The sequence below is a fragment of the Phyllostomus hastatus genome, unplaced genomic scaffold, assembly GCF_019186645.2.
Source record: "Phyllostomus hastatus isolate PE091 unplaced genomic scaffold, TTU_PhHast_1.1 phas_contig_210, whole genome shotgun sequence".
NCBI lineage: Eukaryota > Metazoa > Chordata > Mammalia > Chiroptera > Phyllostomidae > Phyllostomus > Phyllostomus hastatus.
The window spans coordinates 3,878,277-3,899,906 of NW_025333737.1; the positions used below are offsets into that span (position 1 = coordinate 3,878,277).

The following is a 21,630-nucleotide window of genomic DNA, read 5'->3' on the forward strand; positions in this document are numbered from 1 at the left end:
ACACAAAACACGTGTGTGTGTATGTGTTTTCATAAAGGTGTACAAATTTTGTTTACAGCAGGCGGGGAAGCTTTGACTTTAATACATCTTTGCATTGTATCGTTTCACTGCTGTAACAAGCATCTGTTATTTTTATAATTAAAAAACACCAAATTAAAATTTATCATACAACACCAACAAACTAATTATGTTTATGTCACCTATTTACAACTGTGTCCTCCCTCTCATAACTACCTTTCTATATCCCTTCTAATTTGCTGCTGGAAGCACCATATCCTTTGGCTACTCACCTGGCATCTGACATACGAACTGCTACAAGGACTAAGCATTCTAATTCACACATTTCTATAATATACAAGCTTTTCTACTAGCACTTAAGTTTTCCATTGTGGTTTTTTCTGTCACTTCCTACCTTTATTTGTTGAAATGTTTTGACCAGAAGTACATATACATTGGGACTCCTTCTGCTGAGTCTTGGGCAATCCCAAATTTGTGTTCTTACTTTGTCTTTCTCCCACTTTTCCATTGAAGCAACTGCTATTTCTAGTGCCTGCAGTCTGGGACCATTGTTTCCAGGGCAGTGTTATCCAACAGAAATGTAACACTCATAAGTAATTTCAAATTTGCTAGTAACTACATTAAAAAGGTAAAAAGAAACAGGTGAAATTACTTTTAATGTATTTTACTTAACCTAAATACCTAAAATATTTCAACATGTAATCAGTATATATTTTTAAAGATTTTATTTATTTTTTGACAGAAGGGAAGGGAGGGAGGGAGGGAGGGAGAGAGGGAGAGAAACGTCAGTGTGTGGTTTCCTCTCACACACACCCCCTACTGGGGACCTGGCCCACAACCCAGGCATGTGCCCTGACTGGGAAATCCAACCCCGGGTTCGCAGGCCGGCAGTCAATCCATTGAGCTACAGCAGCCAGGGCCAATATTTTAAAAAATAAGATATTTTACACTCTTTTTTAAAAATATAAAGTCCTCTAACTACAGTTGGTATGTTATACCTATAACACATCTTAGTTTGGGCTAGCCACACTTGAAGTATTCAATGGTATAAATAAGGTGCTGTAAGTGTTCAAAGGAACATACTTAATTATAAACTTTTATCTCCGAATACTTACCTTTATTGTTTCCACGTTCAACAGCTAAGCTAGATTTCCGATACATAGGGGATTTAAGTGACAGGAAAATGTAGTTGGTAGTGTGGGTTGCAATCTCGACAGTCATTTACTACCTGCGGGACATTGGGCAAATTTCATGATCTATGACTCAATTCCTTCGTCTGTAAAATGGGGATAAAATGGGGTTGAGAACTAGGTCTCGGGCCATTACTGACGCAGAACCTACAAGTATGCGTGGACAGACCAAGCCTAAGCAAAAACCGCTCCACTCATCTTTCCCTTACAGACTCCCTGGACGTCTCTTTCTAGTCGAGGCTGAGGTGCGAGGTAACTGTGGGAAACCTGAGGCGAAACTTCCTAAGTCCAGGATACGGAGACGACTTTTCCGACAGGATGCGAGAGTGGCCCACAGGAAGCAGAAGAGATGGACTTCCCTGAGTTGTGGTCACCTACCCGCCTTAGGCCGTTTCGGCGGTGAGGGATCCTCGGAGGGCAAACGCGCGACCTACGGCCGGGAGAGGCCTGGCCCGCGCTGGCCCCGCCCACTGCCCACTGGTCTAAATCCTAGAGCGTACGCACCAGCCTGACGCACTGCAGTTCCGCAGCCAATCCGGAAGGGTGGCGCAGTTTTAAACGTAGGCGGCGGGAGAAGTAGCCGTCACCTCTTAGGTCTGCGAGGTGATCGTTCTGCGTTCTGTGTTGAAGATGTGGCGGGCCAAAAAATTGTCGCCTTCTCCCCAACCGGTGAGCGGGAGAGCCACAGAGAGAAAGACAACTGAGTCGAGCTTGGGGCGGGGGCGGAGGCGTGTGGAAGGTACCTTTTTGTTGGTCTTGGCGCTTCCGCGCAACTAGGGTAGGAGCCTCTTGCGTCCTAAGCTTCTTAGGAGGAGGGGCGGGCTGAGAGTCTAGGCTGCCTCACACTCTCCTTTCTTTCTCAGGGAAAACCAGCTATGAGAACTCCTCTCCAAGAACTTAACCTGCAGCCCGGTGCCCTCACTGGCTCTGGAAAAAGGCCCCAGACATGCTACTCGCTGACCCCACCATCACTGTACAAACTGGGGCTGCAGGTGAGCTTCACCTGGACAGTTTCTCCGCTGGGCTGTTTGCCGAGGACGAGAGCTCAGAGGAACTGAGGGCCACAGCTAGAACGTAATTAATAGCGATAATGAGGTTTTCTACCTTAGTGACATCCATTTACAGCTATTCAGGCCAACAGAGAGGTGCCCTAGGGTGGTTAAAGGAAATCCACTGAGAACCTATACCTCTATTTAGCTGTAGGATTTTATTACCTCCTTCCCTGTTCAATCTTTACGAAACTAGAGAAAAATTCTATAATGTTACTTTGCTCTGTAGTCTCCCTCTAACATGGGCTCACTTATGTAGAGGTCAGACAGCTGCCAGAGTGAGGGAGTACAGGGTGGAGCAAAGGTAGGTTTACAGTCATTCTATGGAAAATAATACAATCAATAAATAATACAAGAATAATCTCTGTTTCTCATGCTCACAACCGTAAACCTACTTTTCCCCAACACTGTATCCATCCATTCTATTCCTTTCTCTTTCTGATAATGAAAACTATGTAGTTTGCCATGTTTTCCCTCTTTCTGTGGCTTCAGAAAGCTTGGGATCAAATCTGATCAGATATAGCTACTGTACTCTTTGAAATAGAAGATTTGCTTTTTCTTTTTTGATCATTTTGTATTTCATAAACCCGATCAAATGATCTGTCAATCTATTTTTTTTTCATTCAGTCTAGATTATTTTTGGAAGGTGATGGAATATAAATAAAATAGGTTAGGGGAAGAAAGAATATGTAAAAACAGATGACGGCCTAAGTAACAGATGTATGAGGGTAGCAGTCTTTTTTTATAAATTATTTTTATTTTTAAAAAGATTTTATTTATTTATTTTTAGAGAGGGGGAAGGGAGGGCAAAAGAGAGGGAGAGAAATATCAATGTGAGAGAGAAACATTGATCGGTTCCCTCTCTCACACCCACAACTAGGGACCTGGCCTGCAACCCAGGCATGTATCCCCACCTGAAATCAAACCAGCAACCTTTTCATCCGTCTGCAGGGCGGCGCTCAACCCACTGAGCCACACCATTGGTTAATTCTTGTATGTGCCCTGACTGGGAATTGAACCTGCAACCTTGGTGTATCAGGATGGCATCTAACCAATTGAGCTACCCAGCCAGGGCTAGTCCTTTGCCCATTTTCAAGTTGATTTGTTTGGGTTTTTTGTTGTTCAGTTTTTAGGAGTTCTTTATATATTCTGGATATTAATCCCTTATCAGTTTTATGATATGCAAATATTTTCTACTTAAGATATTTTTTAATGGGATAAATAGGAACTTGATAAATGCAGCAAGAACTTTAAGGTATACTTTTGCATCTAAAAGTCTTTAGTTTGGCCTGGCTGGTGTAGCTCAGTGGATTGAGAGCAGGCTGCGAACCAAAGAGTGGCTGGTTCAATTCCCAGTCAGGGCACATGCCTGGGTTGCAGGCCAGGTCCCCAATGGGGGACATGTGAGAAGCAACCACACATTAGTGTTTCTCTCCCTCTCTTTCTCCTTCCCTTCTCCTTTCTCTAAAAAATAAAATAAATGTCTTTAGTTTGTATATTTAGCTTCTGGGCTATGTAGTATTGACTGATTTATGTTTCTATATCATATACAGTTATATCTGCTAACATAATAGTGCTATAACCTTACATTTTTTTTCTTTTAAAGATTTTAATTGTTTATTTTTTAGAGAGAGGGGAAGGGAAGGAGAAAGACATGGAGAGAAACACCAATGTGTGGTTGCCCCTCACATGGCCCCCACTGGGGACCTGGCCTGTAACCCAGGCGTTTGCCCTGACTGAGAATCAAACCGGTGACCCTTTGGTTCACAGGCCAGCGCTCAGTCCACTGAGCTACACCAGCCAGGGCTATAAATTTACATTCTATATTTTCTGATGTTATTGCAGCATGTGCTCTTTTTTTGCTTTGCCTGGTAGCTCCTTGCTATCTCATTTATTTTCTACTTTTCCTTTAGTACTTTGAAAGAAAAAAAAGCTTTTTTTACAGTTAACCTAATTTTATTCATGCTTGCCTTAGGATGGGGAATAGATCATTCAGTAAAAGCATATAGTAAAAACAAAGTATGTCTTATCATGTACAACTTTTAAACTACAGTAATGATATACCTTAATTACTTCCATTCACACAAGTCTAATGTTAACAGTTTTAAAAAATACAATTAAGACTTCTAGGAACATCTTATGATATGGTATTTCCTAATTTTTCTTTGTAGATAGACCCCCAAAATACAAATTCCTATATAACGAGTGCTTTACTTAAAATGAATATTTAAGGAAATTAAGTATGTGGACAGCCTTAGGATAAGGTGATATTATATATTCAGCTAACAAATCATAGTGCCAAGTGGAAAAAGTATATTTGCAAGTAAATTTCAAAAGCTTTTTATAATTAAGTACAGAAAATATATTGATTTGCTAAAAGAAATAAGATGTGATGTAGTAACACTTTGCTATAAAGAATGCATACCAGGACATTTATAAATGATGAATGAATCTTTAAAGAAAAACTTTTAAAAGTTAAAATATGTGAAAGTACATTAAACATACAGCTTAATGCACTTGTATAAAGCACCCATCATTGTAACCAATACTTAGGTCAGTAAATAGGACATTTGCAGACTATCAGAAGCCCTTTTTAGACTTTTCCTATAAGTCTGATTCTTTTTTTCTTTTTCTTTTTTTAATAATTTGTCTTTCTGTCTGAAACTTCTAAAATAGTTTTGTCTTCCTTGTAGCTCAGAAGTTTTATCTTTTTTTGTATTTTTTCTTGTTAATCCTGTTTAGAAATGGTGGGCCATTTCAGTATGCAAACTCAGGTCTTTACCTTAGAGAAATTTTCTCCTAATACAGGGTGGGGCAAAAGTAGGTTTACTGTTGTGAGTACACAAAACACAGTTTATTCTTGTGTTATTATTTATTAATTATGTTATTATTTTCCATAGAACCACTGTAAATCTACTTTAGCCCCACCCTGTATTTGTTAATCAGTGTCTCATATGTATGTGTTCTCTTTCCTCCTGGAACTTGTTTTGTTCAAATGTTAGGTTTTGTTTTGTTTTGTTTTTAATAGTAATTTCAGATTGTAGTCTGGGTGGTTGTTTTTGTTTTCTTTTCTTTTTAGATTTTATTGATTTATTTTTGGAGAGAGGGCAAGGGAGAGAGAGAGAGGGAGAGAAACATTGATGTGCGATAGATACATCTATCAGTTGCTTCTCACACAACCCCAACTGGGGATGTGGTCCGAAACCCAGGCAGGTATGTGCCCTGACTGGGAGTCTAACCAGTGACCTTTTAGTTCGCAGGCCGGCACTGAATCCACTGAGCCACTCAAACCAGAGCCACATGTTAGGTTTATTGGATTTATATTCCAATTCTCTCAGCTCTTCCCTAATATTTACATTTTGGGGGGTACTTTCATCTTTGCTTTAAAGTATTTCTTCCATTTGATTGTCCAGGCCAGTAATTCAAGTCTCAACTCAGACCATCCTCTTACAGTTCTTTTCACTACATTTTTTTTGTTTAACAGTAGTATTTATTATTACCAGAAAGTCTTTGTGTGTCTGTGTGTTGTACTTGATCTTTTTTACACACTCATTTATTTTTTTGGTTAAAATTGTCATCTGCTTCTTCCATCAGCAGTATTTTGTTGGTGTCTACTTTTTCTAACTCTGTTAGGATTTGTTCTTTCTCTTACTACTGCATTGACTTAAGTACATTCATATTTTCCTTTTTTTTGTTATTGAGTCTCAGGACCAGCAACCCTGCAAGTGGTAGAAGGTACGGTGATCCTTCTTCCCATGAACCAGCAGAAGGGAGCTTGTCAGTCTTTTATTAGGGCACCCGGTGGAAGTCTCTCTGCCCTTTATTCTCCTCTCCTACAGGCTAGAGCCCTTCAAGTCCAAGGGTTAAATGGTCAACCCATGTGTTCAGCATACCTTCAGCTCTTGGGGTCCAGGGAGAGTAGGTTATTGGCACAGGCTGACGTTTCCCTTTCCCCTTAGGATCCATGAATCTCTGTGGGCCAAGTACTCTCTAATGCTGGTTCCCAATTTCTCATCTGTTCTGGAAGGAAGAAAATCTTGTACCAACTCTAGATTCTAACATAGCTTGAGCCTAGAGACCCCTCCTGCTGTTCCCCCTTGAAGTGAGCTGGAGTTAGAATTGAAGAAGAGTGGGCTCACTTTCAAGCTACCCTCTCCCTGTGGTATAGATAAGTTATCTCAGCTTTGTTTATATTGTAGGTGGGTTCACTTGGAAGGACCCAAAATGGCTTCTAGCTTTTCTTTCCCTGCTATTGGGTCTCTGTAGTGAGCAGCAAGGCTTAGCCAAAGTCTTATCTAAGCAGAGAAAATGAGAACTCTTCTTTTCTTGAGTTTAGACAGTATCCAGTACCCATCATTTTGTCAGGAACTGTAATTGACTGCCTTAATCAACTACTTTTGTTTCCTTTGGTAGGAGGGCAACAATAACTCATCTTCAATGGATTTTGAAAATGCTAAGATGACAGACTCCCCATCAGAACAGTTCATCCATCCCTCAAAGTGGCTAGAAACTTGTCAACGTGAATCAGATGAGCAGCCTCCAAATCTGATTCCCCAAAACAACTCTACTCCCAAAACATCTGAGGAAGCAGTAGACCCACTGGACAACAATGTGGTTAAAACCACAGTCTGTGTATCCTCTCCAGGAGGGCAGCAACAAGACATTACACTTGAGGCCCATTTGAATACCATGGCAGAGACAAATAGTTTCTCTCTAGGTGAGCCTTTGAGGCCAGGCGATCTGCTGAGAGAGGAGTTGGAACCCTGCATGGAAGATACCTTTTCAGAAGTTGTTCCTGCTGTGCTTGAGATACTTGCATTTCACGATCCTCCATCCCATCTCTTGGAGTGTCCATCAAATCCTTGTTCTGAGCAACAGCTACAGTGCTCCAAGGAAAGCCTAACACACAGTAGAACTGAGGCTGTGCCTGAGGACTTAGTGTCTTCTGAAAGTAATGCCTTCTTGCCTTCCTCCATGCTCTGTCTTCCCTCTTCAACTTCCTTAGCAGCAGATCTCCCTGTCAGTCATGTGGACTCAGGGGAGGAAATTGAAATAGTAGAGCACAGAGTTATTGAGGAAAGAGAAATTAGCTTTTCCACATTCCCTGAGGAGGCTGAGTTGGGAGATAAAGCACTTGTCTCCAATATGGAAGATATTCCATCCACATGCCTGACCCCAAATCCAGGAGAAATGGAGTCCCAGGCAGCTCCGGGCCCAGCAGTAGAAGATGCTGGTAGGATTCTCATCCCTGATACAGAACTTTGGATGTCCCCACTGGCCTGGCTGGAAAAAGGTTTAAATACCTCAGTCATGTTGGAAAATCTCCGCCAGAGCTTATCCTTTCCCTCTGTGCTTCGGGATGCTGCAGCTGGCACTACTCCTTTCCCTACTTGCTCGGTGGGGACTTGGTTTACTCCCCCAGCACCACCACAGGAAAAGAGTACAAACACATCCCAGATAGGCCCGGTGGGCACCAAGGATAGTACTTCTGAGGGGGAGCATCTCCTGTCAGGGTAAGTGTCCCTATATCCTTGTGTCTCCTGAGCTTAACCTGGACCTGCCACTCCCATCCCTCCCCCTACTTTCTCATGTTCTGTTTCTGCTGTAGACATCATCCAGATCTGACTGCCTTATCTCGACATGACCTAGAAGATACCCTGATGAACTCTCTTGTCATTCTGGAGGGTCTCTCCCGCCAGCTGCGGAATTGGAGGAACCAAATAACTACCCGTCACTCAGAAGTTCAGGACGGTAGCACACAGACTGACACAACTGACACCTCTCTCAATGGGGTAAGAAAGTTACTCCCAAAGTGTGGAAGATTCCAGTGGGCCCTCTTCCTCAGAAATTAAGCTGATAAACTGCCAGAGGGTGAAGGAGACTCCTTAGCCACAGGTTCATCCTTAGAATATGTAAAAGCTGTGAATCTGGAGAATTCCTTAAAGCTGTGGGTACTCACTATACCCCTTGGGTACATCAAGACTTTCCAAGGAAATGTAAGCAAGGAAAGTCCTAAAGGAATTGGTTTCTAGATCTTCACCTTCCAAATGTACTTTGCTATTGCTTTTCTACTTCCCTATTCTCAGTTGCCCTTGATCCACTTCATGAAAGACACCCGTATTTACTGCCTATCCTAAATCTTAGGTTGTCAAGGGATAGCAATCAAATAATAGAAAATATTTGTGTACATGCTAAGAAAGCGAATGACTATAATAATCATATAACCTATAATTTTTGCACACTTTAAACAAAATTGAAGGAAAACTTTTAATTATTTTAGTGGATCATTAAACATTTTCGATGAGAGTTCACTGTGAGATTTTTGGTGTATATCTCTGAAGGAGCTCTTAGAATTGGATGTTGTACCCTTCTTGCCTTCTTTCACTCTTTTTTATTCCCATTATTTATGTGAAGATTTCTCAGTGCTCACATCTAGAAGGATTGAAAGTAGGTATAGAATTGTTGCTGAACCATGTCTGATTGTAGGAATTATAGTAACCCACAGGCACATGAACTAATAGGGGGAAGGAAGCTCCATCCATTTCATTAATAGGTGATTACCAATCAAATTTTATAAGGTATGTTTGTGATTTTATTAAAATTATAACATTACAGTAATTAGTATACAATTATTAAAAATATTTCTCTATCCAAAAGAAATTTTTTCATGTAAAAGTTTGTGGTCAGAGGAATTAAAAAAATTTTTAATTTAAATTTAGATGAACTTTTGTTGTAGATATATTGGTTAATAACAGACTTTAAAGTATAAAAATACATTAGGATAAAATTCTGTGAGCGTTAGAAATACAGGTTCAAGAAGAAAAAATGATAGAGAATTTCTGACTGTTAAAGAAGTTGTTCATGTATTTTTAAAGGTATAAGGTAGGTAGTCAGTCATTATGATGTATGTATTTATATCAGTGGATTATATTTGAGTGATTTAACAGTTCTATTTCAAACTGTCAATATTTTAATATGATAGAAATTACAGCTTATAACAATTTAAACTTGAGGGCACTCAGTCTTTCAAAATTATTACAGCAGATATGAGAGATATGAGAAGGAAAGAATTGTAGAGGATCTAGCTGTGACGACACAGGCTGAGGAGGGAAAGGGATGGTGTCAGGGGAAGGAGTTGAGAGCCTCAGTATCATGGCTGGTGAGGTTAATAGGTGGCTGCTGCTAAGAAGAGATGTTCTCCAAATGCCCAAAGACTGACTTTGTGTTGAAAATATCCTCAAATAATGACTTTATCTTTTGCCCAAATCCTGTAAACCATAGGCTTATCGTTCCTTTAGCTGCTCAATTTCTCTCCTGTTTCCTTATTTTTGTATCCTTTTCTCTTGTCCTTGACCTCATTACCTATCCTCTAGTCGGCCTTGTACCTCTTCCCCGGAAGCTTGCCAAATCCCTTTGGAGGCCACTGAAGCAGAATCAAAGCGGAGAAATGACAGCACCTTCAGCCATTCCCCTCACAGTGCCAAGTCCTTGCCGCTTGGCTTCCTCCTTCACACTAATCTCATCACCTGCCTGACTGCCCAGCTCTGCACAGCGTGTGCGCCTTGCAGGGCTCATGGGGTACTCCGTGCCTTACTGCACGAGATAGGAGGGAGTGATCACTGCTTTGCTGGATAAGGGAGTGATGAACTCCAAGAGATCTGCCCCCTTAAATCCAGACTGCTGTAACGTCATGACTGTTGTGACATTGTGACTCAGCACTGCTGCTCCAGCAGTCAGTTTTTTTTCACAGATGATGGCTGCCTTTCAGCAGTACTGAAGGCTCCCTGCTTTTCTCTCAGAACTTCAGTCTTTCCGTAGCTCTGCTGCCTTTGAGATCATATGTGTCTACTCTACATAGCACACTAAGATTTTTGTCTGCCCCAACATAACAGAGAATAAGGAAATAAAAATGACTAATAAATATTTGGGAAGTTTACCATTACTGATGATCAGAGAAATGAAAATTGAAACAATAATGCTATTTTCTTCTAATAAAATAGCAAGATAAAATAGATAATGATGGTAAGCATTGTCCTGCTGACAGTAGAATATAAGGTGGTTCAACTTTTCTTTTTAATCTTATCCAAGGACATGCTTATCGATTTCAGAGAGAGCGGCAGGGAGGGAGAGAAACATCAACTGGTTGCCTCTTGCACATGCCTCGACTGGGGACCAAACCTTCAACCTAGGCATGTGGCCTGACTGGGAATTGAACCCACAACCTTTTGGGTTCAACCTTTTTTGAAGGACATTTGAGTAAGACTCTTAAAGTAGTTCAAGCTTTTTTTTTTTTTTAATCATGTTCTGCAACTTTCTTTTTTTCTTTTTTTTAAAAAGATTTTGTTTATTTTTAGAGAGAGGGGAAGGGAAGGAGAGAGGGAGAGAAATAATAATGTATGGTTGTCTCTCAAGTGGTCCCCACTGGGGACCTGGCTGGCAACCCAGGCATGTGCCCTGATTGGGAATTGAACTGGCAACCCTTTGGTTCACAGCCCGTGCTCAATCTATTGAGCTACTCCAGCCAGGGCTTAGTTCAAGCTTTTTGACCCAGTAACTTCACTTCTAGGGATATATCCTAAGGGGAAAAAAATTGGCATAAAGATGGTAACTTTGAAACAAAAATAATGACCCCTGGCTAGTGTGGCTCAGTGGACTGAGCAACAGCCTGTGAACCAAAAGGTCGCAGGTTGGATTCCCAGTCAGGGCACATGCCTGGGTCATGGGTGGTGTCCCCAGTTGGGGGCGTGTGAGAGGCAACCAATTGCACACACTGATGTTTCTCTCCCCCTCTTTCTTCCTTCCCCTCTCTCTAAAAATAAAATCTTAAAAAAATATATAAAAAATAATAAAAAATAATGGTATATTTATAGGATGGGATATTTTACAGTTATTTAAAAGTATGAAGAATTCTTAACATGGGAAAATAAATTTAACATACGTTCAATGTTTTTAAAGAAAGGAAGTCGGAGTTCAGATAACCTCTGAGAGGCTTTGAGGTGAGGTAAATTATCAGCAGAAGTTAAAAATGGATGGTGCTCCACTTTGATAGGTTCCCCCTAAAGCAGATATCCCAGTTTCAGGCTATTAAAATAAGAGCAAATATAAATTCAGGGTTAAATAACATTAGTATAATGAGCCCTGGCTGGCGTAGCTCAGTGGATTGAGCACGGGCTGCCAACTAAAGCATCGCAGGTTCAATTCCCAGTCAGGACACATGCCTGGGTTGCAGGCCACGGCCCCCAGCAACTGCACATTGATGTTTCTCTCTCCCTCTCTTTCTAAAAAAGAAAAAGAAAAAAAAAATAACACTAGTATAATGAAATTAAGTAATAAAAGCAGGAACCCAAATATAAATATATATATAATCTCAATTGTGGTTTTTCTTAAGCATTACTATCTTTCATCAAATCTGACACAATATTAAGATGCATCCCAATTATGGTGGTGTTAAAAATGTAAAAATATAATCATCTTAAAATTGACTGAATATGGTAATTTCTTTGCAATCAATAGTGTACACCTCCCTCCATCCCCCCACCCTGGGCAGCTGAGAAGTATAATATACTCACCAGTTACAGCAAGTCCTGATAGCAAAATCTCAGTGTGGAGGTAAATTGAAATCTCTTGAAATAGGTGTGATACTGTTGGTTAAAAATCACTGCTCTAGGTGATAAAATTGGTAATTATTTCTTTTTCCATTTTAATTACTTCTGTATTTCCAAAATGTTACAATAAACACTATCCTTATAAGTAGAAAAAAAGGATATTTAAAAAAGGAAATTTTTACTGATCTGGAATTTTTTCTGACTTGGCTTCATCAAGCTATGATCTTACTCCTGCTTTTTAAAAAAATATTTTATTTATTTATTTTTAGAGAGGGGGGAAGGGAAGGAGAAAGAGGGAGAGAAACATCAATGTGTGGTTGCCTCTTACATGACCCTCACTAGGGGCCCAACCTGGCCTGCAACCCAGGCATGTGCCCTGACTGGGAATCAAATTGGTGACCCTTTGGTTCTCAGGCCAGTGCTCAATCCACTGAGCCATGCCAGCCACAGGTTGCTCCTGTTTTTAATAGGGAAGGCTCTTGTATCTTGGTGGGTGGGTGGGAAATGAGGTACTTGTGGTGCTTGCTGCCTGGGCAAAAGGAACAGTGCTGTTTCTCTGGCTAGGTAAGTAAGAAACCTCAGCATCTTCAAAAGACCCGAGAGATTGGACAGACTCTGCAGCAGACCAGGAATGTTATTGTAAGTGTTGATTGACCTTATTCCACCACTGGGTCTTCTGCGAAAATTAAGAATGGAGAATCCTGGGTGGTTAGTCGATGGTGGTACTCAGTGGTTGGTAGTGAAGGGAGGGAAGTCTCCAAACCTTTGTTAAGAACATCTTATTGGAGCTCAAAATTGGGGGCAGCGGCTTTCCTTACCAGTGTCCCTGCTTATTTTATTTCCTGCTTAGTGACTTTATTTGATGTAGCCTAACCATCTCTCCCTCTACAGCAATCATGGGTGCTGGTCTCTAAAGAGCTGGTGTCCTTGCTTCACCTATCTGTGTTGCACTTAGAGGAAGATAGAACTACTGTGAGTCAGGAGGTAAGCAGCATGTAGATTAAGGCAGAGGCCTCTGGTGGAACTGAAAGCCAAAAGAAGGAACCAGACACACATCTGATTTTTATTTTGTAGTCTCAGCGCACAGAAACCCTGGTCTCCTGCTGTTGTGATATGTTGAAGAAATTGAGGGCAAGGCTCCAGAGCCTTAAAACAGAAAGGGAGGAGGCAAAGCACAGAGAGGAAATGGCTCTCAGAGCCAAGGATGCGGTAAGATGTCAGGCTTTTGTTCCTGGATGTGAGTGGTTTCTTCCTCAGGGTTCCTGCAGGAACTCAAATTCACTTGATACAGAGATGGGTGGTCTCAGAATTGCCTGCCCTGGGGAACAATGAATTAAACTAACATTGTAGCAGATAGTATGGATTTTTGTGCTGTTTCCCTCCTCTGTCCACCGGGCGTGCCCTCGAAACTTCTTCCCTGAACAGGCAGAAACAGTGCTAGAGGCTTTCTGTGCACATGCCAGTCAGCGCATCAGCCAGCTGGAACAGGACCTGGCATCCATGGGGGAATTCAGAGGACTCTTGAAGGAAACCCAGACCCAACTGGTAATTTGAGGAGATTTTCTTTATTGAGATCCATGCTGATACATGGGAAGATGGTCATCTACCCCCACTCTGTTGCATCCAGAGGAAGGGGGCCCCTTCCATAGGCACTTCTTCTTGTGTAGGTAGGTCTTCATACTGAGCAAGAAGAGTTGGCTCAGCAGGCAGTGAGTCTTACTTCAATCTTGCAACAGGATTGGACATCCATGCAACTGGACGTGAGTATTTGGGGCCATTATACCACTCCTTTATTCACAGCCAGCCCCATTAGGAACCTTGCCTTATGAGTGCTTGACTGACCCCCTTGCTTCTCCTGGTAGTACATAACATGGACAGCTTTGCTGAGCCGGTCTCAACAACTCACAGAGAAACTCACAGCCAAGAGCCGGCAGACCCTACAGGAACGTGATGCAGCAATTGAGGAAAAGCAGCAGGTATAAACCAGGAGTGGCAACTGCTTAGGCCTGGTTTCCTCCCCCTTCTCTACAGAAGGCCTTTCAGATGAGTGGTATCATTAGCCTCTTACCCTAGACCTGTCTTCTTTCTACCTTGTGGGTTTGGAGACCATCCAGGTCCCTTCCCTATAAGATGGCTTTGGGCCCAGTTGTTTCCTTTGCCCTTCAGCATCTTCTTCAGCAACTTTTCTCCTATTTCCACTTTTTCCTGAGGATCAGCCTTATTTGCTGCAGCATTGCTGCCCAGGATCAAGGTAGTTTGCTGTTCTGTCCAGAAAGAAAAGCTGGACCAAGTTCTGGGACTCTTGATTCAGGGGGAACTGTGTGAGGAAAACTCTTTTCTTCCTAGGTTTCCAGGGAGCTGGAACAAGCCTCTACCCAGTTAGAGGACTGCAAAGGCCAAATAGAACAACTGGAGCTGGAAAACAGTCGCCTAGCAACAGGTGAGTGTGCATGCATGCAAGCATTTGTGCACTGCTAAGGTTTGGGGTGTCGCAATAGAACAAGAAAGTGCTCTACAGCACTTGTTTAGAGCACAAGTGTAGAGGTTCTGGCCTGGTGGCCACATGGTGTCATTAGGATACTTTTGGTTTAGATCTCCGGGCTCAGCTGCAGATTCTGGCCAGCATGCAGAGTCAGCTAAAAGAACTACAGAGTCAGCATGCCCACTGTGCCCAGGACCTGGCCACGAAGGATGAGTTGCTCTGTCAGCTTACCCAGAGCAATGAAGAGCAGGCTACTCAGTGAGTTCCTGTCAGGTTATTGTGTCAGTAGGTTCACAAGATACAGGACCAATGGGATCTAATGTCTCTGGCAGATGGAAAAAGGAAGAGATGGCACTGAAACACATGCAAGCAGAGCTGCAGAAACAACATGCTGTCCTGGCCAAGGAGGTGCAGGACCTGAAGGAGACCCTGGAGGTAAAGTTGGGCAGGGGAGCTGGCAGGAGTGAGACTCTTACCTGAGGGTATTGAGTTGAGGTTTGAGACTGGACTAGGAAAAGTCTCTGTTACCAGATCTCTAACATTTCCCACTTAGAATCATCCCCCAACCCTCACCCCTTTCCCATTCCTTTCCTTTCTTCCTTCTCCTGTCTCCCCAGTTTGCAGACCAAGAGAATCAGGTAGCTCACTTGGAGCTGGGCCAGGTTGAGTGTCAGTTGAAAACCACACTGGAAGTGCTCCGGGAGCGCAGCCTGCAGTGTGAGGATCTCAAGGACACTGTAGAGAACTTGAAGTAAGATCTCTGCCTTTCTGTGCTTTCCCTCTAAGTGCTTATCTTTCCCAGGAACTCTGTTAGATGCTCAAGATTCCAGGAATGGAATTGTGATGGGGTCCAAGAGCCTTATTTCCCTCTTTGAATGCAGCTCTATGTGGGATTTGGGAGAGGAGTTCAGAGAAGGTAACATAATCTCTCTGTTCCTTCCTTATTTTAGGGCTAAACTGGCTAGCACCATAGCAGAGAACGAGGAGAAAGAACTGGAGAACAGACGCCAGTATGCTCAAGAGCTAAGGGTGCTGACTAAGCAACTACAGAGCCTGACCCTCTTCCTACAGACAAAACTAAAAGAGAAGGTAAGGATCTGGGTGTTCCTTCTCTTTCCTTCCAATTGTATCTTCGAACAAAGATGGTTCCATTCTTTTCTTCCCAATCTGTATATATCTTATTTCCTTTTCTTGTCTTATTGCATTAGTTAGAGCTTTCACTGCGATGTTGAAAAGGAGTGGCGAGAGGGGACATCCTTGCTTTGTACCTGATCTTAGAGGGAAAGCTTCGAGTTTTGCACCATTAAGTATGATGTTAGCTGTAGGGTTTTTGTAAATATTCTTTATCAAGTTGAGGATGTTCTCTATTCCTAGTTTACTTAGATTTTTACAATTATATCTTTATTGAGTAGAATGGTTTTCCTAAAATGCTATTCTTGTTCCATCTCTGTGGCTTTCAGTGACTTTCTACAGGACCTCTTTGACCTGTCACTCAAACATTTCTTACCTTGTTAAAAAAAATTTAATTGTTTTTTTTTTTTAGAGAGAGGAAGAAAGAGAGAGACAAAGAGAAACATTGATTTGTTGTTCCACTTATTTATGCATTCCCTTGTGTGTGCCCTCACCGGGCATGAACCTACAACATTGGAATATTGGGATGATGCTCTAACCCAGCAGTCCCCAAGCTGTTTGGCACCAGGGACTGGTTTTGTGGAAGACAGTTTTTCCACAGACCAGGATGGGGGGAATGGTTTCAGGACAATTCAAGCACATTACAGTCAAGCTCATCTCCTGCTGTGTGACCCAGTTCCTAACAGGTCCGGACCGGTACTGGTCCATGGCCCAGAGGTTGAGGACCCCTGCTCTAACCAACTGAGCTACATATCCAGGGTTCAAACTTTTCTTTCATTGTCTCCTACCTCCCTATTATGAACCCTTTATTGCAGCTAGACTAAGCTGCCTATGCATTACACAAATGTCCCATCTCCATTAACACCTTTTCCTTTCCTATTAAAATACTCTGTAGTTCACCTTCTTTGAAATGTTCCCAGATTACATAGACTCAGCAATCTCTTGAATTTCTCTGAATTTTTCTTGGATGTCTGATCTCTGCAACTAGACTGACTGTGTTTAAAAGGAAGCAGAAATTTAGTTTGCTTCTTTGGCTTTCTTGCAGTGCACCCTAAATAATAAATAGTTGATATCTTTCAGAATACAGAGTTAATTAGCTTATACCACCAGGATCCTGAACTATGAAAGTGCTTATGATCTGACCCTCTTCCCTAGTATGTGCTGAGCACAAGAAATGCAAAAGAATCCATAGTCTTGCATGGAAGACAGGAATGTGTAAACTTGTCATCCTGATTTGTGATCATGATAGAAGTCTGCATTGATGACCACTGCAGAAGCACAGAGAAAGGAGCATCAGTTGTGACTCTGAGAGTTAGGATGTCTTCTCAAAGCAGGTGACACTTGGGCAGTCTTAAAGCTTAGAAGTTTGTCAGGAGTGAGTACACAGCAAGGCCCACAAGGCAGAGGGAACAGTGTATGAAAGTCATAGAGGCACTGTGCCTACTTTTTGTAGTGTCTACCTTGTAACATGGCCTGGGTGAGGTGCTGGGACTTTAGGTGAACAAGGCAAGGCCTTGCTCCTATGAAATGTGGCAAGTTTGGGGACTGGGAAATAGCTCTTTATAATTAGAGTGCAAGTATTTTTGGGGTGAGGATGACAAGCAGACAAGACTGGAGAAGGAGGTAGGAGGCCGGATTTTGAAGGCCAGAACTAATGGCAATTATAGACAGGGCAGAGAGGAGGTAGTGGTTTGGATGAATCTAATACACATTTAGGAAGCAGAAGTAATAGAACCGTGTGACTAAGTTGATGTAGGACTAAGGTGGAAGAATGAATGATGATCTCTAGATTGCTGGAAAGATGGTCACACTCCTAGAATTGGGGTTGGCAAACTTCCTATAATGTGAAATGTTATAAATATTTTCAGCTTTGTGAGCTATGTGGCCTCTGTCTTAACTACTCAACTTTGCCTTTGAAGCTCAAGAGCAGCCACAGATAGTATGTAAATGAATGGATGTGGCTGTGGCCTAATAAAACTTTATTTACAAAAACAGGTAACAGATCAGATTTGAGCTGCTGACAGTAATTAGCAGCCCCCTGCTCTTGGATCATAAATGCAGGAAGAACAGATTTTTGGTGGAGTGGGACAGGGAGAATGGTGAGCTCAGCTTTATGAATACTAAATTTCAGGCGAAATGGTACATTCTGGTAGATTTTTCACAGGCAGTTGAGCCTCTAGGTCTGGAGATTGGGGAAAAAATTCCAGTTAAGACAGAGTGAAGGGTTATCCATGTAGAAGTGGATGTTTTTATGGCGCTCCTGAGGTGAGGCCACCTAGGGAAAGGATTAGAGCAGGGGTGTCAAATTCATTTTCACTAGGGACCACATCAGGCTCACAGTTGTCTTCCAAGGGCCGAATGTGATTTTAGGACTGTATAAATGTAACTACTCCTTAACAGTTATGCGAGAGCTCGGTGCTGCCAGGTAGAAACAAGGTGCCAGGCTGGATAAAACAAGATGGAGGGCTGGATTCGGCCCGCGGGCCTTGTGTTTGCCACCTGTGGATTAGAGGGTAAAGAGGGCCAAGGCTTAACCCAAAGGACCCCAACAATTAGAGAGAAGAAATAACCAGAAAGGTATAAGGCCTACCTATGAAGGAGAGAGAGTCAAGTCCCAGAAGATAAGAAAAGTTTCTAAAGAACATGGTCATTGATTATCAGATAGGTCAGTTAAAATAAGAGCTGAAAAATGTCCATTGCATTTGAAAGTAAGAATGGCATTGACCCAAATAACAGAATTTTGGTGGATTAGTGTTGCAGAAGCCTGAGTATAGTGGGCTGGGGAGTCAACAGATGGCAAGAATTTTAGACAAGAAATGTAGGTCTTTCTTTGTAATTGAAGGGAAAGAAAAAAAGCTGTAGGTAAAAGGGGATTTAAGGTAAGAAGAGGTTTTTAAAAAAATTGTTGTTGCTTTAGTGAGAGAAAATTAAGTTCAGGAAAAGGAGATAAGGGAGAAGTTAACGATAGAGAAAAGAGGTAATAGAACAACATTCAGGGAGATCACTAAGCCTGAAAAGCAGCTGATGATTTGTTCTCATTTGCTTTTAGGCTGAGCCAGAGATCCTCCTAAAAAACACAGCCTGTGTCTCTGCCCAGGAACACCCTCCACCCTCTGACAGCACCTTCTTGGGAAACATCTTGACAGTAACAGCAGACAAAGGTTAAAGGCCCTGGAGTTTAGGGGTTGGAAAATTGTTACCCTGCTGATATCTTCAGCTGTTAAAGATGCCCACTGCCAGACCTATCTCTCCTAGGCTTCCATTATGGCAGACCTTGACTGGGTCCCCAGAGGGGTCCTCTGCCATGGTTTGTTTTTGTTTTAGAGTCAGAATCAGCTCCTGTATCCTTGCTTGGAAGTGACAAGAGTGCTTTCACCCGAGTTGCATCAATGGTTTCCCTTCAGCCTACAGGTTAGGATGGGCTCTAGGGATCCTGCCTCATTTCTAGATCTTGTAGTGATGATAAAGTTAACTAAAGCAGTGAAAAGTGCTTTGCTCTAAAAACCTCAATTCTACTTGGGCTCATTTTATTTCTGTCTTTTGGGACCTGCAGTGTTCAGGACACTCAAATCCTATGGGTAGGGAACATGGATAAGAGTTGTGGAAATAATGACTACACACTCCTTCCTTCCAAAGCTAGAGGGCTCTGCCTCTATCAGGACTTTCTCTTTCAGAGATCCCAGGCATGGAGAAGAGCCTGGAAGAAATGAGTACTATGACTCTGGAGCTTCAGAGCCTGTGTTCCCTGCTGCAAGAGTCTAAAGAAGAAGCTGTCAGGGCTCTGCAGCAAAAGATGTGAGTTGAGTGCAGTCTTGGTGAGAGAGCCCCTTATATCAAGGGCCCAGCTCCTGAGAGACAGGAATAATGCTGAACTCTTTTCTCCCCTAGTTGTGATCTGCAGGCTAGGCTGCAAGCCCAGGAAGAAAAGCATCAGGAAGCCCAGAAGGCAAAGGAGGCAGACATAGAGAAGCTGAACCAGGCCTTGTGCTTGCGCTACAAGGTGAAGGAGGGGCCTAGAAGTGGGGCGATGAAGAACTGGGGCAGCAGTACTGGCCCACTGGGAACCATTGTCTCTCCATCTCTCCAGGAATCTGGGTGTAGGGATTTTCCGACCACTGCCCTAGTTTTGCCCTTTGTGGGGTCAGATATTTTGCATGTTTGGGAATCAGCTAGGGGCTGACACATCTCCCAGGCCGACCTAGAAGTCAGGAACTCTTAGCAGAGCTCTTTCAACACTGGGATATTCCTAGCCTGACTTAGCCCTAGAGGAAGAAGAGTGTTATCGGTTGGTAGCAACCTGGGCTGAGCATGGGTCAGGTGCTAAATCCTATCTCCTAGCAAAGGCTACAGAGAAGCTGGCTCTCTTAGTGCCTTCTTACCTCTGTTTCCCTCACAGAATGAAAAGGAGCTCCAGGAAGTGATACAGCAGCAGAACGAGAAGATTCTAGAGCAGATTGACAGGAGTGGCGAGCTCATTGTATGTTCATCATGATGCCTGGCCCTCTGCCTTATGTGTCACTGTAGCCAGGGTCTCATATATGGGAATTGGATCTGCTGGTCTACCTTGTCCACAGCATGGGATAAGTATGATGGAGAGGACCTTTGGGGGCTACTGAATACCTCTCCACTCTCATCCCCAGAGTCTTAGAGAGGAGGTGACTCAGCTTATTCGCTCACTTCGGCGTGCAGAGACAGAGACCAAGGTGCTCCAAGAGACTCTGGCAGGCCAGCTGGACCCCAACTGTCAGCCCATGGCCACTAACTGGATCCAGGAGAAAGTGTGGCTCTCCCAGGAGGTGACTAAGAGATAACATGAGAGCTGGGCAGCTGGTGGGAGCTGTAGGCTGTGCCCCTACTGATCCAAACATATCTGCAGGTAGACAAACTAAGGGTGATGTTCCTGGAGATGAAAAATGAGAAGGCAAAACTCATGGTCAAGTTCCAGAGCCACGTAAGAATTCCCATGCCATTGGTGGGCCAGTTCTCACTACCACTAGCAAGTGCCCTACTGTAGTTTACTTTCCCCATAAGCTATACTGTTCTTTTAACCATATGACTTATGCAACTTATTTGCCTTGTAGAGAAACATCCTGGAAGAGAATCTTCGGCGCTCTGACAAGGAGTTAAAGAAATTAGATGACATTGTTCAGCACATTTATGAGGTAAAGGAGGGAGGGACTTGAACTAAGGCACCTGGTATAAAGGCCTGGACCCAGGAAATACTGATGAACATAGCTCTGGTTCACAGACTGCTGGCAGCTGGGTCTGGCTCACTGTTGCAGGCTTCTTTGTGGCTGTGGCTTCCGGTTTCTCCCCTCTAATTCCGTGGGTACTTCCTGGGGCTGTGACTCTGAGCTGCCTTTTCTGCTTCTCTTCCCAGACTCTGCTGTCCATCCCAGAGGTTGTGAGGGGTTGCAAGGAGCTACAGGGACTGCTGGAATTTCTGAGCTGAGAAACTAAAAGCTGGATTTGTTTTACCCCTCTTTACCTGCAATATTTCCTTGCCCCAACACCAGGACCAATTGGCATAGAGCCAGCCAGGTTTAATGCTATTTAAATAAAGTATATTTAATGTATATCTTCAGGCTCACTGAATCTTGTTTCTTGGGTGAGAGGGGATCGATAACGTCAGGGGAGAAGCAGCTTGGCCCACCCTGCAGCCTGGGCATATGCCACTCACCCCTTCCGCTGCCTCCAGGGCCAAAGTTGGCTGCCCTCCCTTTTCTCCCTTCCCCAAATATGCTGGGCGCTGAACTGCTTGTTCCCTGGCTTACGGCCTGAGGGGTGGGTGTGGGGGACAGACAAGGCTTCATTCTCTTACTTTCTCCATCCCCCTCAAGGGTAGGCCCTGGCGAATAATGGGGGTGACGTGATGGCAGAGGAAGTCAGTTTCTTACTCCCTGTCCTGGACTCTGACACTGTTTGTGCCTCTGTGCTGCCTGCCCCACCTGTTGTCACTGTTTTGGTGACTCTCCTTCACCAGCCCAAGCTTAATTCCCAACATCCAGCACAGTGTCCCAGCACATGGTAAAGGCAATAGTGCCAGAAATGAGGGCAAGGCCATTTCCTGCCTCTGGGGCCCTGGTGGCAGCGCTCCATGAGGTGGGAGGGGGACAGTCTACAACAGCCTCCAAGGTCCTGGCCGAGTAGTCACT

The 21,630-nt window shown here is 43.2% G+C and overlaps 1 protein-coding gene across 3 annotated transcripts; it reads left to right on the forward strand.

Annotated features, from left to right (window-relative positions):
- Window positions 1-1,736: 1,736 nt before the first annotated feature.
- On the forward strand, window positions 1,737-21,019 carry SPAG5 (sperm associated antigen 5). Of its 3 annotated transcripts, none has more exons than XM_045836671.1 (24): window positions 1,737-1,877; window positions 2,072-2,200; window positions 6,671-7,770; window positions 7,866-8,049; window positions 12,427-12,501; window positions 12,754-12,846; window positions 12,937-13,071; window positions 13,288-13,407; window positions 13,530-13,622; window positions 13,725-13,838; window positions 14,209-14,302; window positions 14,455-14,602; window positions 14,677-14,779; window positions 14,962-15,095; window positions 15,295-15,433; window positions 18,525-18,636; window positions 18,800-18,886; window positions 19,150-19,270; window positions 19,364-19,475; window positions 19,872-19,952; window positions 20,116-20,271; window positions 20,352-20,426; window positions 20,557-20,637; window positions 20,856-21,019. In XM_045836671.1, exons 1-24 carry the CDS (start codon window positions 1,839-1,841, stop codon window positions 20,925-20,927), a joined length of 3,597 nt encoding a protein of 1,198 aa, XP_045692627.1. In that variant the 5' UTR covers window positions 1,737-1,838; the 3' UTR covers window positions 20,928-21,019. The 3 variants fall into 3 exon arrangements, with proteins under 3 accessions (XP_045692627.1, XP_045692629.1, XP_045692628.1); XM_045836673.1 differs by having other exon boundaries at window positions 1,847-1,986; XM_045836672.1 differs by having other exon boundaries at window positions 1,854-1,947.
- The last annotated feature ends 611 nt before the right edge of the window (window positions 21,020-21,630 follow it).